The sequence below is a fragment of the Aulonocara stuartgranti genome, assembly GCF_965226115.1.
Source record: "Aulonocara stuartgranti genome assembly, chromosome: 2".
NCBI lineage: Eukaryota > Metazoa > Chordata > Actinopteri > Cichliformes > Cichlidae > Aulonocara > Aulonocara stuartgranti.
The window spans coordinates 3,414,554-3,430,886 of record NC_138940.1 but is presented as its reverse complement, the minus strand read 5'-3'; the positions used below and the strand labels follow the sequence as shown (position 1 = coordinate 3,430,886).

The 16,333-nt window shown below is 37.4% G+C and overlaps 1 protein-coding gene and 1 pseudogene across 2 annotated transcripts; one reads left to right on the top strand and one right to left on the bottom strand.

The window, feature by feature from the left end:
* Window positions 1–666: 666 nt before the first annotated feature.
* LOC309712833 (immunoglobulin kappa light chain-like) lies at window positions 667–15,882 on the bottom strand. The gene is made up of 6 exons (XM_082543980.1): window positions 15,806–15,882; window positions 2,978–3,310; window positions 2,517–2,861; window positions 2,049–2,171; window positions 1,316–1,386; window positions 667–1,168 (listed from the first exon to the last, which is right to left on the bottom strand). Exons 1-6 carry the CDS (start codon window positions 15,846–15,848, stop codon window positions 1,052–1,054), a joined length of 1,032 nt encoding a protein of 343 aa, XP_082400106.1. The 5' UTR covers window positions 15,849–15,882; the 3' UTR covers window positions 667–1,051.
* On the top strand, window positions 9,421–14,775 carry LOC309715663 (annotated as a pseudogene). Its single transcript, XR_014280895.1, has 6 exons — window positions 9,421–9,463; window positions 10,016–10,336; window positions 10,416–10,774; window positions 10,904–11,032; window positions 11,123–11,166; window positions 14,731–14,775. The product of XR_014280895.1 is annotated as an uncharacterized misc_RNA (transcript).
* Window positions 15,883–16,333: the final 451 nt, after the last annotated feature.

The window sequence follows — 16,333 nt, the reverse complement described above, 5'->3', positions numbered from 1 at the left end:
GTTTTTGATCAATGCACAGTACCTCTTTTAAGTTTAACAGATGATTCACATTCTGTCATTTCAAGTTGTTCTTCAGCTGTTAAAAATATTAAAATTTTAGATACCACAACCTATGATTAAATTCACTCAGTCAGAGCTGCATATACAGAAACTTTAGAGACACTTAAAGTATAAAGGAAAAGCGTTATTAAGTGACCAACGCGTTTCCACTGGAGTCTTCTCATCAGGTCCTTTTCTTCTCCATGCACCTTAAAAGTAGGTGAAGTTGTGCCAGAAAATATTGTTGCTATACAGAAACTTTAGACATCCTCATTACTTCGAACTAACCAAGTATGATTCAAGCTTAAGGGGAAATAATATAAGACGAATATTATAAGATGGTGATTATCAGTTTAATCAGGTCAGACTAGTTGATACAGAAGAACCAAGACATTGGCATAAAAACAAGACAGGAAGAGAAATTAATCCACTGTTGAAAATTATAATAAATCAAATAAAAAAAGAAACATAAAAGCTTCGCCAAATATATCCCCCAAATTTAAAATCCATAGAATAACAATGAAAATCTGAACCAAAAAACATAATTGCAAAACAAAAACGTAATATTTGAAGTTAGAAAAAAACAATTCAACAATATTACAAGAAATCAAAGCCACTGTTGGAATTATAAAGAATTCAAAAAAGGAATCTAAAAGTTAAATCAAAACATAAACTCCTATGATATATTTAAAACTATACTCGAAAACTCTCGGACCACGATAAGCAAAAACTGATTTCACAGACAGACTGAAGTAGCCTGCAGAAGCTGTTCTATGTAACTAATACAAAAAATATATTTTTTATGGCAGCAAAATAAAATCAATAACTATGATAACGGAGATATGGTGATGGCAAAAATAGTGACAAGCAAGCTGCGGTGATTTCTTAACAAATTGAGTTTCCCACAAGAAAGTATGTTGCTAAGAAAAAACGAAGCAGCAAGGAAATAAATGCTGATAACTTTGAAATGAGTGTGTCGCTGCATCGGCCCTGCGCTGCCCTGGAGAGGGTGTTAGGTGTGATTATCTGCTTTGAGTACAGAGTACACACACTCTGTGTTTGCTCTTCTCATTTTTATTTTTCTGGAGAAACCCAGTTCTGCACAGCTGGTTGCAGTGTCTTTGTCATTCTGCAAAATATTCATATGTTAGTGTTGCTGAAATTTTGGAGGTCAGAGTTGATGTTCTTTTCATTTTTTATTATTTATTATTTATCGCTGCATGATATGACATTATTAAAATAAAAGGTTAATTGCTTTATTGTGCCACATATTTACCAGAAACGTATGTATGGAATTTGATTGATCCACTGTTGACTTGCCAATATGATGGGAGCCAGTCATTTTTCCTTTCAAAAAAAGAAATCCATTCTCAGTATGTGTACATATAATAACTGCAATTAATGTACTGAAATTGTGACAGTATGACAGAAAATATAAAGAAAAATTAAAGAGCTAATCAAAAAAGAGGTTAACTTATGTAAAGCATGTTCAAATGAAGGTGTTTGGTCCAGATGTCAGCTGTAGAGTATGGAAATACGTAGGAGAAAGGGGAGTGAACTGTAGATTGTTTTAACTTAATCTAGTTTAACTAACTTCAAAAGATGAAGTGAGAGGCCTAAAACATGTGTACAGCAGATTGACAGCATCTGCAAGTCACATCCTTAATAAATAAAAGGCCTGACACACTTAAGGCAGTGTTATTGAGGCTCTCGTCAAAATTAAAAGGAATTAAGAATAAACCATAAAATATCATCTGGAAAAAATCTGATTTGCAATGAATATATAATTTTTCTCCAGCATGATAATGATGCCAAACACTCTAATGCACATGGAAATTAAGTTGCAAAGTCTGTGTTGTGCTTGTATTTGTATATGCACATGTCTGAGTATCTATGTTTGCTGCACACAGTCAGTGAAGTAGCTGCTCTGTCACACATACTACATATGGTAATCATTCAAAAAAATTCAAAAAAGCACTAATTTATCAGTATTTGTTAACATTTCCAACCTGTGCAGCGTTGACAAGCATTCCTTTGATTGCTGTAGAAAACAAGAATGGGGATCAAAATCATGCTGCTGGTCAAGAATACTGCAAGCACAAGAACAAACAACCCAAATCCTGATACTGACTCTGGAAAAACAATAAAATAAAGCATTATGTACATTTAGGATCAATAGGATAAATTAAAACACATAAATTATAAGTAGTCAATAGCTACAAAAGTCAAAGTTCATTGATTTTAGCCAATGAAAAGTTGTCAGATTTTAATTATCGCAATTATAAATGAATCATTATATAAGGAAAACAAGTCTATTTATTTTGCATAGTGTCATTTATGTTCAGTGGTTTGCATAAAACATGATTAAGACAGAAAATATCTCAATAAAACATTGTTGTTTTGACTTCAGCTCTTCCCATTAGCCAGGCTAAATGGTTCAATGCGAGATGGAATTAAATACAAATGTTAATACATACTTATCTCTACTTTAGTTCCTTCACCAAACAGGATCTTTCCACATGTGACCACAGCACAGTAATAAGTCCCAGCATCAGAGTAGTCCTGTATCGTTTTTGATAGACTGTAGACACAGTTTCTCTTCAGAGCCTCATCCCTGCTGTCCATGTGAGTGTAAATGATGCTTGGAGTAAAACTTTCAGATCCAGCTCTCAACCAGTACACTCTGTGTTCATCTGGACATTGGAATGCTTTTTCTTTGCTCGTGGAGAGAAGTGAACACTGGAGAGCCAACGAGTCTCCGATCAGAACAGACTCTTTCTTTGGAACTTGTTTCATGTAGATTGATTCCTGCTGGTTGTAATCTGTAAATTAAGTCAGATTTGTAACCTAAACAATTAATAATAGATTTTATTCTTTGTGCGAGTGATTTAACTGTTCACTGAACATAACAGTTTTAGTGCCATTGGTAGCATCTTACCTTTCACAGCCAAGAATGTGCCACTGCTGAACATCTGTGAATATGTGGTTCGCATTTGACAGAAATATGTTGCTTCATCCTCTTTGCTGACATTTCTGATAGTAAATATATCTTTGTTCAATGTGAAACGTGAATCTTTAAATGCATCAGTTGAAGTTATTTTGTCCAGAATAACAGAAGCAACACTTTGGGGCAAGTGTCCCAGAGACTGTTTATACCAGTGTAAGGATTTTAACTCCTTCTCAGAGACTTCACAGCCAAAAGTAACATTGTCACCAAGGTCAACAACAGTCAAAGAGATCAACTGAGGAACCTCTGAAGTTTGAGTCACAGCTGAAGAAGAAAAAAAATGCAATTAACAAAATGACAAAATCGATGTAAATACTGTTAGATAAATATCCAGCAACAGTAAATGTGTACCACGGTGTAGTACAAACATGCTCTTCATGTTTTTCTCACGAGCAATGAATTGCACTTCCATGGTGTACAAAGAAGAATCAAAGCAGCCAGTGTTATGATCATTGTGGTGCAGCACTCTTGTTGCTCTCTACTGATCTTCTCTTGCTCAAATAGGAGGCGTACAGCCATCACAAGGTGACGAAGGTTTGACAAGCAGAAATCAATGATTGGCTGAAATGTAGGAAATGGCCTTTCTCCCATTTCGGGAACATTGTGTATATTATCACTGGATCTAAGAGGTTTTTCTTTCGGAGTAACTACTTTGATAACCACTTAAAATGTGTCAGAAAGTCTTATGTGCCATTCTCAGCACAAGCTCTGGGAATCTTTTTATAGCAGTATTTTACTTAGAGTAGTAGCTTCATGATGTTTCTTTGTAAATCAGATACACATCAGATTTATGATGCAAACTTTTTATTTGATCATAGCTTAATATCTTTCTGGTTAACCAGGATTTAGAAAATGAAGTGTATCAATATAGGTAGAGCTGACTTTTCCTGAGTATTTAGGGGAAATTGAGAGCTACATCGTACATTCTGTAGGTTTTAGGGAAAAACCACAAAGAAAGCATGTACAGTATTTGAGAGACAGAGGACACTAACTGTGTATTTGTCACCAAGGTGCAAGATACAAGATTTTTTACCATTGAAACTTAGAATTTAGTTTTTTCTTAAAAATAACATCAAAACATGGAATACAGGTGTCTTTTCATTGGCTTTTTATGATAATAATATAAAATAATGGCTACATAAAAAAGAGAGAACAACAAGGAAGTCACATTCAGCTGCAACACTCATAGATGAAGGCTGTGGTGGGCCTTTGACCAACCCTACTGAAGCTGTTTCCTCAGAACAGGACACATCATGAAGTTTTATGTACCGTTAATTTGAATGGGCTAAAAATCTATTATTGTACTAAGTTAACACATTCTGACAATCTTAGGGGAGGCGGTCAAAACAAATATACTCTTGTAATCTTGTGAAAAAAAGAAAAAAAAGAGAGACCAGAGTAGTACAAGTGAATCATGAGCACCTCCCCTGGTTTCCTTGCAATTACCAATGAAAACAAACAAAAACAAACCACAGTGTTACTGAAATCAGTCACAGCATGACTGAACAGGTCTGAGTGTTGGTGTCTGTTTCTCACATAGGCTTTAACAACTCCAGATGTTTGTTCTGATATAAAAACTAGTCACATTAAAACTATAGTATTATCATTTCCCTTTAAAAACAACAGCAAACAAAACAAACAAACAAATGACACAGTGTTTCAAGATCAGATACCTGAGATTGAAAGAGACAAGAAGAAACCCTGTTTGTATTCACACCCCTGTTTGAAAGCCCAACCACAGCAATGCTTAAGTTTCCATCATGCATCAACCATGGCTATTTTTGTCTTTGTGTGTTTCAGGTGCAAGTAATGTTGTGCACAAAAAGGATGTACGAAGTACTAAAAGGAGATGAAGAACATGTGAAAAGAATAATCAAGTTATCGGTGTCCTGTTTGAAAAGATATTTTACAATCGTTAGCTTTCTTGCTTGTAGCTGTTTGTGTAAGATCTGACCACAGGCCAGACACAGAACTGTACTAGGAAATTACAGCGAACTATTTGATTAAACTATACGACCTATTTATTTGCCACAGGTCATGCAGGTTGTTGTAGATGTTTTCACCACCCGCTGCAGTGCCTTGCAGTCAGCAACACAGCTGGTCAGGATGCTTTCTATCGCACAGTGGTAGACGTTACCCAGTATGTCAGTAGACAGGTGGTTCTTCTTCAGTGCTCTCAAGAAAAAACAGGCACTGATGTGCCTTCTCGACCAGGCTGGAGGTGTTAGTTGACCAGGACAGATTCTCAGAGATGTGCGTCCCCAAGAACTTGAAGCTGGAGACCCGTTTCAACAGCTGTGCCATTTACGTAGATGGGGGCATGGGATGGGTGTCTCTCTTCTCTCTCCTCAAGTCCACAATGATCTCTTTGATTTTGCTGGTATTCAGAAGCAGGTCATTGTCAGCACACCACATAGCTAGTTGCATTACTTCTTCCCTGTAGCCAGACTCAGCATTGTCACTGATGAGACCAATCACCGTGGTGTCATCTGCAAACTTGATGATGGAGTTGGATCCAGGGTTAGGGCAGGGGTCAGCAACCTTTAACATCGAAAGAACCATTTGGACCCGGTTTCCACGCAAAAGAAAACACTGGGAGCCGCAAATACTTTTTGACATCTAATATGAAGATAACACTGTATATATTGTTTTTTACCTTTATGCCTTGTTTGAACAACTAAGGTGTGTTGCTTATGAAATCCATGAAGTGCTACAGAGAAAATTACATTTTATTTATGCAATTAACACTTTTTGAACTCTTAAAGAAATATAACAAAAGGAAAGACACCCAGCTGAACTAAAATGATCCACGTAGCAAACAAAAACTGTTGTGAGCCGCCACCCTTATATCGCCTTTGGGCTTTTGGAGCCTTGACCTGACTTTTAAAAAAAATAATTTGAAAAAAAGCTCTATTCTGCTAAAAAATGAAAAATAGATATTTACAAAATTCTGCCTAAATATGTATTTTACCTGGTTAATGGGTGTGGCGGGGCGTGGTCTGCAGCGCCGCTGCAGGGGAGGGGGACACACCTGAGCGGCACCCGCAATCATGCCTCGCCGCCTTTACGTCTGTGCTGTTGTGTTGGTATGTGTCAGGCTGTGAGCTGAAAAGCTACAGCCGGCTGTATGCGTCAGCAACCGTGTTCATGGAAACATCGTCGGGTCTGCCGTGATGTGTTTACAATGGAACTTCTGCTCCTGAACCTCTGCGCACAGCGTCTGCAGATCGGGTCTGTACGAAGTCACTTTCATCTTTACGCAGGACTGTAAGCTGTCGTCTGTGAGGCGTGAGCGGTGTTTGTTTCTAACATAGTTCACGGTGGAGAACAGCTGCTGACATAATATGGATCCGAAGATCCATAATTGACCTACCTGGGGTTGAAAGTCTCGATAAATGCACGGCGTTTCGGCAGGTATACCGGCTTCCGCGAGTGTGACGCTTACTTTGAGCGATGAAAAAATAATAGAATATAATTTTATTTTTTGTATTTCAATATCACAATAATCTTCCAATTTAGAACTACAAGTTAAAAAAGAACTAACATAAATAAAATAAACTTCAGCTAAATGCTTCTAATTTATTTTCCCAAACCACGCGGAGCTGCACTATAAGGACTAAAGAGCCGCATGCGGCTCCGGAGCCGCAGGTTGCCGACCCCTGGGTTAGGGTCATCTGTATCGGTTATGAACTACCTCCAAAGCTTCAGTGACTGGAACACAAGTGAAGCGAGATGTAACATTGTACGAGACCATTGTTTGATCTGCCTATATAATGACATCTCTCACCTTCCCAACAAAATCCAAGGTGTTGTGACTTAGCGTAGATTCCCTAAGTATAGTTTGTGGTATGAGTGTGCAAATGAGCTCTTCAATTAAGGGCCTCCAACCAAAAAAAATCTTCCAGACGACCAGTGTTGGGAAGGTTACTTTTAAAATGTATTCCACTACAGATTACAGATTGCATGCCCCAAAATGTATTTTGTAACGTATTCCGTTGCGGTACTCAGTGAGAGTAACGTATTCTGAATACTTTGGATTACTTAATATATTATCGAATTTTTTACCACTACATGAATGTACTATTGCTGAGTGATTATTAATATTACTGAAAGATACTTGCCATACCAATACCAACTAGATTTTTAAATCTTAATATAAAATGAGTAACAGTAGGTGGACATTGGGTAAAGCTGCACTTTTTGCAGCGATCTCGTATAGAAAACTATTCTGTGCATATATAAAACAGGTCTGCGGCTCCGAACGGTAGTAAAGGGACCTCTGGCTAATCCGTCAGGTTTGTGTCGGCTCGTAGCCGAAAACTAACTTCACTTTGTTGTCTGGGTTGACTTTTCTTGCGAGAGACAGAGAGAGGCGTTGAGAGGCTGCTCCAACGGAACTTATTGTTTAGAGAAAAACACAAACACAGTGTACAGTCGAGTCATAATAGCTTACTTACAACTGGGCTACACTGCCCATTAGGCTACATTCTTTAGGGAAATGCCTGTAACACTCTACCTATTGCCCTCATATTAAAAATTTTTTTGAAAAATAATCTTTTAAAGATATTTCTTCACTTTATTATGCGGGCCGCAAGTAGGGGTGACATGGGACGCCAGATTGAGACCCAGGCATTTGAGCCTCTTAATGTGTGTTTTGTGGGTTTCCACCGGCGTGGAATTACCAAAAAAAAGAGGGGACAGCTTAACATATGAAACAGGAAAAGACCGCTGTGTAATCCCTATATTTCAACAAATTAACTGTATTCTGAACACCACCTGTTAAACAGTAACTGTAGCGAAATACAGTTACTCATATTTTGTATTTTAAATACTTAACGGCGGTACGTGTATTCCGTTACTCCCCAACACTGTCCTTCTGGCAGACAAGGATAGGTGCACAGTTTTGCTAAACCAGAAAGACTATCATGAGAAAATTTTGTCACTGCTCAGTAACAAAAATACTTATGAGCCCCTGAAATGAGACCCAGGAAGTGTTTACAGGAAGAAGGTGATATATTGTCTAAAGCAGTTAGAACAAGACAATGCTACTAACCAGACTTCATAACGCAGGCTATACCCAGGGGAACCTACACCAAGTCTGTATGGCTTACCTTGGCTTACCTTTGATTTAAGAAAGCAGAGTTTACCAACACCTGCACTATACATTGCACCCCAAATCATGACTGACTGTGGATATTTCACACTGGACCTCCACCAGCTTGGTTTCTGTTCCTCACCCGTCTTCCTCCAAACCCTTGGACCTTGATTGCCAAATGAAAGGCACACTTTAATCAGGAAAGAGGACCTTGGACCACTGGCCAACAGTCCAGTCTTTCTCCTTGGCCCAGTTGAGTTGCTACCAACATTGGCTCAGTCTCAGAAGTGGTTTGACCTGAGGAACAATACAATTGTAGTCCATCTCCAAGAGCCGTCTGAATGTGGTGGCTTTTGAAGCTGTGACTCCAGCCTCATTCCACTCTTTCTGGATCTCTGCCAGATTCTTGAATCTTCTCTGTTTGAAAATCCACTGAAGGCCACAGTCATCTCTTCTTCTGGTGCATCTTCTCCTGCCACATTTTGCCCTTCCACTAGACTTTCCATTGATATGCTTGGACACAGCACTCTGTGCACAGCCAGCCTCTTTAGCTATGAACTTTTGTAGCTTACCCATCCTATGGAGGGTATCAATGATGCTCCTCTGGACAGTTGTCAAGTCTGCAGTCTTCCCCATATATTGAACCTAACTGAGACAACTGAACCAAAGTGAAGCAATTTAATGACACCTGGGAAAACCTGTGCAGGTGCTTTGAGTTTAGTAAATGAGTTGTTTGTGACACTCAATTTAAAACATTCATGCGCTGCGCTGATGTTTTCTACAGTATTCTAATTTTTTGAATTCCTGTTTTTGTGGGTTTTATAAACTGGAAGCCCAGATTATGTACAAATACACAACTAAATACTTGAAATCATTTAAGTTGTGGGCCCTGAATCTATAATTTATGAAAGTTTAACATTTTGAATAGAAGTATGGAAATAAATAAACTTTTCCATGATATTCAAATTTTTTGGAAAGGGTCTGTATATGTGTACCTTGCACTTCATGCCACAAATAGCAGTAGTGACTGAGCTTAGTCCTGTTTGAGTGCCTAAGGGTTAAGGACAAGAATAACAATCCCATAGAGGCAACAGCGCTATTGTTACAAAAACGGACAGTTGTAACAAAAGATGAAAGAGAGGTGACAAATGTGACAGGAAATGTACTTTTGAATCTATTGTGTGTTAACCAATCAGATACTGTCTGACTTAAAACAATCATCTTACCTCCTCCATTCACTGAAATACGGGTAAGGTCCCCAAGAGAAAACACTGTCACGATGATCATCTTATGGATTACATTGTTTTTTCTTCACCAAGGATGTAAGTGCTTTTTAAAAAAAAAATGTCAAAAATGTTCTTAAGTATTTACCTGTCAAATAGGTATGTATAAATTGTTGTTAAAGTAGTTTTGCACTAATAGGTTACCACATCAAACAATATTTGTTTTTTTCTTTTTTTCTCTTCAAGTTACTTTTTTTTCTGCTTTCTCTTAATTCAGATACTGTAGTTCCAGTGAAAACTGTTCAGCTTGGTGAACCAGCGACTATAACATGTGCTATACCCAAAGAGCTCAGCAGTAGAGGAGTCCACTGGTACAAGCAGAGCTTTGGGAAAACTGACGTTAATAGTGACAGTATTCAAATCTACAGAACCTACTTTTGGTCCTGAATTTACTAGTTTGAAATTTGACATAGGTGATGATTTTGCCAGCCTGACCATTTTGAAAGCAGATCAAGATGATGAGGGAATCTATCACTGTGCAAACACAGAAAGGATTGGAGTTAAATGGAGTTTGTTTATAGAAGGAAAAAAAAGCCCTACTTTTACAAAGCTTGTAATTCTTTCTATCTTTCTATCTTTTCCTTAATTCAGATTCTCTGGTTCCAGTTGAAACTGTTCAGCTTGGTGAACCAGCAACCTTAACATGTGCTATTCCCAAAGAGCTCAGCATTAGAGGAGTCAACTGGTACAAGCAGAGTGTCGGGGATACTCTTAAATTAATAGTTGCACTGTATAAATCTACAGCTGATTTTGGTCCTGGATTTTCGAGCTTAAGATTTGGAGTATACGATGGTAAGAATTTTACCAGCTTGACCATTTTAAAGACAGTTCAAGAGGATGAGGGACTCTATCACTGTACAAACACAGAATGGATTGGAACTACATGGAGTGGGACGTATTTGTTAGTAAAAGGTAATAGGCCAACCTATTTTGACAAACTTTGGCATTTTTTTCTAAGCATGTTTTGAAGAATGTCTTTGTAATTGCACAGGAAACACTCAGAGGACATCAAACTATGCAGTCAGTCAGTTGCTGATAGAATCGAATCCAGTCCATCCAGGAGACACAATGACTCTTCAGTGTTCAGTCTTCTCTGACTCTGAGAACAAGACATGTCCAGGAGGTCTCAATATTCTCTGGTTCAGAACTGGATTAAATAATATTTATCCAAACATCATCTACACTGACACAAATAGCTATAATGAATGTGAGAAAAAATCTGACTCACAGGAGAGGTGTCTTATCACTTCTCTAAGAATGTCAGCTCCTCTGATGCTGGGACTTACTACTGTGCTGTGGCCACATGTGGGGAGATATTATTTGGAAATGGAATTACACTGGATACTCGAGGTAACGTTATCATTGGTCTATCAAATGTAAAATATATGTGAACTTGCACTTTTACAAGTAACCATGAGCCTTTTTATTACACACTAATCTCATATTTTCCTTTTATCTTTTATTTTAATGTGACTGCAGAAAGCAGTGTGTGGTCACAGAAAGCCAGTAGAGCTCTTTTTTTGATCTTTGCTGTCTTGGTTGTAAGTCTGATTGTTACTGCTGTCCTCATATACACAATCAAGATAAACAACAGTGATCATTCCAAAGGTAATTTAAATTGGTTGTAGTTCTTTGTGTAATAAAAGCATATAAATCTTACATTTTTATTAACTGTTTCCTCTGTGTTTCATAATTAAGTTGCAGTCCTGCAGAAAAACTTTAGTTGTCAGAAAGGGCAACAGGTACAGTACTTAAAGCTAAAATTATTTTCATAATTTTTTTCTGTTTATTTTTTAAGTTATGATATATCTAATATTTTAATGGCTGTATTTTCCCTAAATAAAGACACATGGATTTTCTCTGCTGTTGTCTTTACCATGATGGAAGCTGAAAGAAGTAAAAGAACAGATCCAAAGGCAGCAAAACAGCGGCAGATCTACATGGCTGTCAAGGCTTTTGGGCTCGATTAGGTCTATTTACCATCCTTTGGAATGAAATAAACTTTTTTTGCTGTTAATTTGGAGCTAATAGGTTTTTATGTATTGTCTTTCCATAGGCATTATTATTAATGTCTAGATGTATTTAAATTGAAAATGTACATACTTGCATACATGTCAAGATCAGTCCTGAATACCAACATTCCTAGTTTTGCCTGGATACTCAGGTAATTAGGGTGCATACTACACTGGCACATACCCATTGAAGTTAAAATGTCAAAAACAGAAAGCTATGAAATCAGGGGATTATTATTGTTTGTTATTATATAGTGAATATGCAATCTACCCCAACTGTATTTTTCTGTTTCTATTTTATGATTTACATGATGATATCACCATGAATAAGTAAAAAAGAAAGAAAAGTATTGTAACCACAATCAAAGAGTAACTGGAAATTACTGATGTATTCAAACAGGGGAAACATCAGAGAAGATTAAAGATTCCAACATCCGTAAAATAAGTGATTTTGATCATTGCACTGTCTGGTATAGACAGGATAAAGCAATAATCAACAGTGGATGTAATTTATCATTTGGCATCATTGTCTTTACTATATTTTTGGGACTTTGTTGTAACATAATGTCCTTATTCTTATGGTTATTGTATTTCTCAACATTAACACAATTAATAAATGTAATTTAAATGTAATTAATAAATAGAACACCTTCTAGTGCAAATACAGTATTGTCCAACTTCATTTGGCAGTTTTCTAAACATTTGTCATCACCAGGGCTGGATATTTTAGAATCTATGTCATTAACATTGAAATAGTCATAGTGAACAATGTAGTGGAGTTAGGACCCAAATACAGACTCAGAATGAATGAACAAAAGATGAAGGTCTGTTGCAGGAGTGCAGCAAAAACCAGACTGAGGCAACATGAATCAAACTTGGGCACAGAAATTGTTTGATCTGTGAATTAAGATAATTGTATTAACATCTCTTTTTTAATTAATTTAAAAAAGATGTTCAAAAAAGATAAATATTAACTTTCACAGTCAAGAATGTGTCATTGCTAAATACATGTGAATACCCAACCCCCATTTGACAGAAATATTCTGCTTTATTCTCTTTACTGATTTTTATGATAGTAAAAAATATTGAGATGCTTCTTTTCTCATTCTGAAATGTGAATGAATTCATCAGATACAATAATTTTGCCAAGTCAAAAAGATCGTCTAAGGAACCTCTGCAGTGTGAATCAGTGCTTCAGAGGAAAGACAAATAAGAGGACCAATAAGAGACAAATAATACAAGGATTAATACATAGCAGTACATCTTAGCACAGTACAAAGAACATCATGATTTTTCTACTAGAAAACAAATCCACTTACATGGTATACAAAGGACCCGATTTCAGCTTGACATTTAGTTTCTATGGACAAAAGTCCACTGAAATGTTTTGAATCAGAAAGACCAGCAACGGTATTCAAGATGTATTTCAAAATATTTTAAAATAAATGGATACAAGAAGAAAACATCAGAGGACCCACCGATCACTAGAGAATGCAACAATCTGCCATAAAGTGGAAGCATGAGCCAGTCTTTAAATATTGCAAGCTGATGAGTGAATGCTGAATATGTGTGATGTCTAAAAGTCAAGAAGCTTAAGAAAGCATGAACTCCACCCAAAGGTGGGATAGTAAGGAAAAGCTAGGCCAGCTCTCCACCTGAGAAGAGAGGTGGAATGATGGTCTTCACTTCTGGTTTCCACAGGTAGACTAAAGGGCAGACCGAGAGGAGACGGTGAACCAGAAGCTAGACTTATCTGTGCACCTGGAGCTTGCACCTGGCCAGGGTTGAGCATGCCCGTAATTCCCTGACCTCCTTTGCCACTGGTTTGTACCCAGTTTGAGGCTTCCCTGGGGTATCAACCACTGCTCTTGAGTCAAGAGACCAAACTGTCTGCCCCACCAGTCCAGCACTATATTTGTCACTATTGTCGTTTATAGGGCGGCACCAATGCAACCTTACTTTGAACTGAGGAACAGAATAAGCGGCTCTCATATTGTCATTTGACCTGGCTCCTGACTGCTCTCAGGAGCAGAAGATTGCTTACATTTATTAAATAAATCTAAGAAACTGTAAACCAACGTCATTGGAACAGTTTAAAATAGACTTCTTGCTTACGCCTCAAACTCCCCAGGAACATGAGATTTCACTATATTTTTCACATCTTACCTAAAGACTTTTCAGTTCAGCATATCAAAACATTATACGATGCTAATTATAAGCAGCTGAAAAAGCTTGAAATGTGAAAAAATAAAGCTATAATGTTGTTGTATTACTCTTCTTTTAACTAAATTGTTACTATATTAAAATATTACTATATTTCTAAATGCATTTGCTATTTAGTGATTATTGCTCTTGTTTTTGGCCCTGTACAACACTTGGATTCATTAATGTTGTAAAGACAATAATTATTAACCCTTTGTTACTGAGCTCTGCTATCACCATGTTATTATCAAAAAGGGCCAGGATACAGGTAAGAAGAATTGCAGGTGAAAATAATGGGACAATCACACAGCAAAAAGCAAAACCCACCTTTAGAGAAAACAGACATTAACAGACTTGGGGATACAGTAGTACCAAGACATTAACACAGAGTCAAAACAGGAGGAGAAGTCAGTGAAACACTGTGGAAAGCTAGAAATCAAATCAATCCAGAAACATAAAACTCAATAGAAGTTCAACAAAAATGTAACTCACATACAGACACACTGAAGTAGCCTACAATCAGTTTTCCTATATGAGAAAGTAATACAAAAATACACATTTACAAATACAATACAAACACAAAATATAAATATTAATGACATGCATAAATGTACCAAGTAAGTTGGGGTGATTAATTACCAAACTGAAAGGCTAGCGCTCTCTCACAAGAAAACAAAAACAAAATTATTTTCTATTTCTGTGAGGCTGCAGCTATTATTAAATGCTAATAACTTATAAATATACTATGTCTGGTACTCAAGGACTGCTCATACATTAGAAAGGGCATTAGGTGTAATTATCTGCTTTGAGAACAGAGTACACACTGTGTACACTCTTCTGTTCTTTCTTTTTGTGGAGAAACGCAGTGCTGCAAAGTTGGTTGTCCTGTCTTTGTCATTCTGCAAAATGTTCACATACCTAAGTGTTATTTATATTTTATAGATTAGAGCTTTTGTTTTTGTCTAAATGTATCATTTGAGACCATCTCTAATATGGCATTTAAAAAAAAACTATAGTACACAGCTCGATTAATTTTAAAGTGGCACACATTTACCAAATTATTTGATTGATCCAACGTTGCCTTGTCAACAGGTTGAAACTCTGAACTCTGAACCAGTACACTCTGTGCTCATCTAAACATTGGACTGATTTTTCATTGTTGTTAGAGAAAAGAGAACAATTTAATGTTACTGAGTCTCCCAGATGAACTGATGCCTTCTGTTGACTTTGTTTCACATAGACAGATGAATGGTGAATGTGATCTGTGAATTAATAATAATAATGGATTGGATTTATATAGCGCTTTTCAAGGCACCCAAAGCACTTTACAATGCCACTATTCATTCACTCTCGCATTCACACACACTGGTGGAGGCAGCTACGGTTGTAGCCACAGCTGCAGACTGACAGAAGCGAGGTTGCCATATCGCGCCATCGGCCCCTCTGGCCAACACCAGTAGGTGGCAGGGTAAAGTGTCTTGCCCAAGGACACAACGACCAGGACAGAGAGCCCGGGGATCGAACCGGCGACCTTCCGATTACAGATACGCTTCCCAACCCCCTGAGCCATGGTCGCCCTCAATTAAGACACATTCACAATGTAAACTATTTTAAATTCATTAAAACTTTGAGTGTGATCTGTGAGATCGGCAGAAAAAGAAAAACATTTTACCATTCACAGCCAAGAATGTGCCACCACTGAATTTAGGAGCATAATCTGTTCCAGTGTGACAGAAATATGTTGCTTCATCCTCTTTACTGACATTTCTGATAGTTAAAAAATACTGAGATGCCTTTTTTATAACTGTGAAACGTGAATCCTTGAATTCCTCAGAAATAGTGCTTTGGCCACGGATGACTTTGGCAACATTTTGGACCATATGTCCAAGAGGCTGTTTATGCCAGTAGAAAAATTTAAATTCCATCCCAGAGACATTACACACTAAAGTGACATTGTCACCAGGTTCAACAGCAGTCAAAGAAATCGGTGGAAGAAGGTCAGCAGCCAGAATCAGGACTAAAGAAAGAAAAATTACAGTTAACAAAATGACAAATCAAAGCAATTATTGTTACAAACATTAATAAACAGCCTTAGTAAAGATGCGCAGTGCAGTACAAACAACAGTTTACTATCATGCTTTTCTCTCTAGCAAAGAAATGTACTTACATGGTGTACAAAGAAGAATCAAAGCAGTCAGTTGTGCGGTCATTGTGGTGCAGCGCTCTTATCGCACACTATGAGCTCCTCTTGCCCAAATGGAAGTTTTAGTCGCAAGGTGATGAATATTTTCAGAGCAGAAGTCAGTGAAAATATAGGAAATGACCTTCCTCCTGTTTAGGAAACATGTTTTATCTTTTCATTTGGTAACAGATGTATTTGTTTCTTAGTAGCGTTTGGTAGACGTGTGAAAGCAATTATCAGTTTATTTATTCTGAATATTTAAAGTATGACTGAAATTCTTGTTGATAAGATACGATAAGATGACAGCAGTTGGAAGAAAGAACCTGCAGAATCCCTCCATCCCACATCGTGGGTGCTGCAGCCACTGAAGGAGCTGCTCAGTGCTGTCAGAATCTCCTGCATGGGGTGGGAGATGTGGTCCAACAGCGATGACAGCTTAGCCAGCGATCTCCTGACATTCACCACCTCCACTGGATCCAGAGGGCATCCTAGAACAATCATAATCCCAGCACA

Coding starts and splice junctions, on each gene's coding strand:
- LOC309712833 (XM_082543980.1), bottom strand. CDS start 15,848: ATGACCGCACAACTGACTGCTTTGATTCTTCTTTGTACACCAT. Junction 2,862..2,977: donor CACATTCTTGGCTGTGAAAG/GTAAGATGCTAC, acceptor CTTAATTTACAG/ATTACAACCAGCAGGAATCA. Junction 1,169..1,315: donor ATTCCATACATACGTTTCTG/GTAAATATGTGG, acceptor AATATTTTGCAG/AATGACAAAGACACTGCAAC.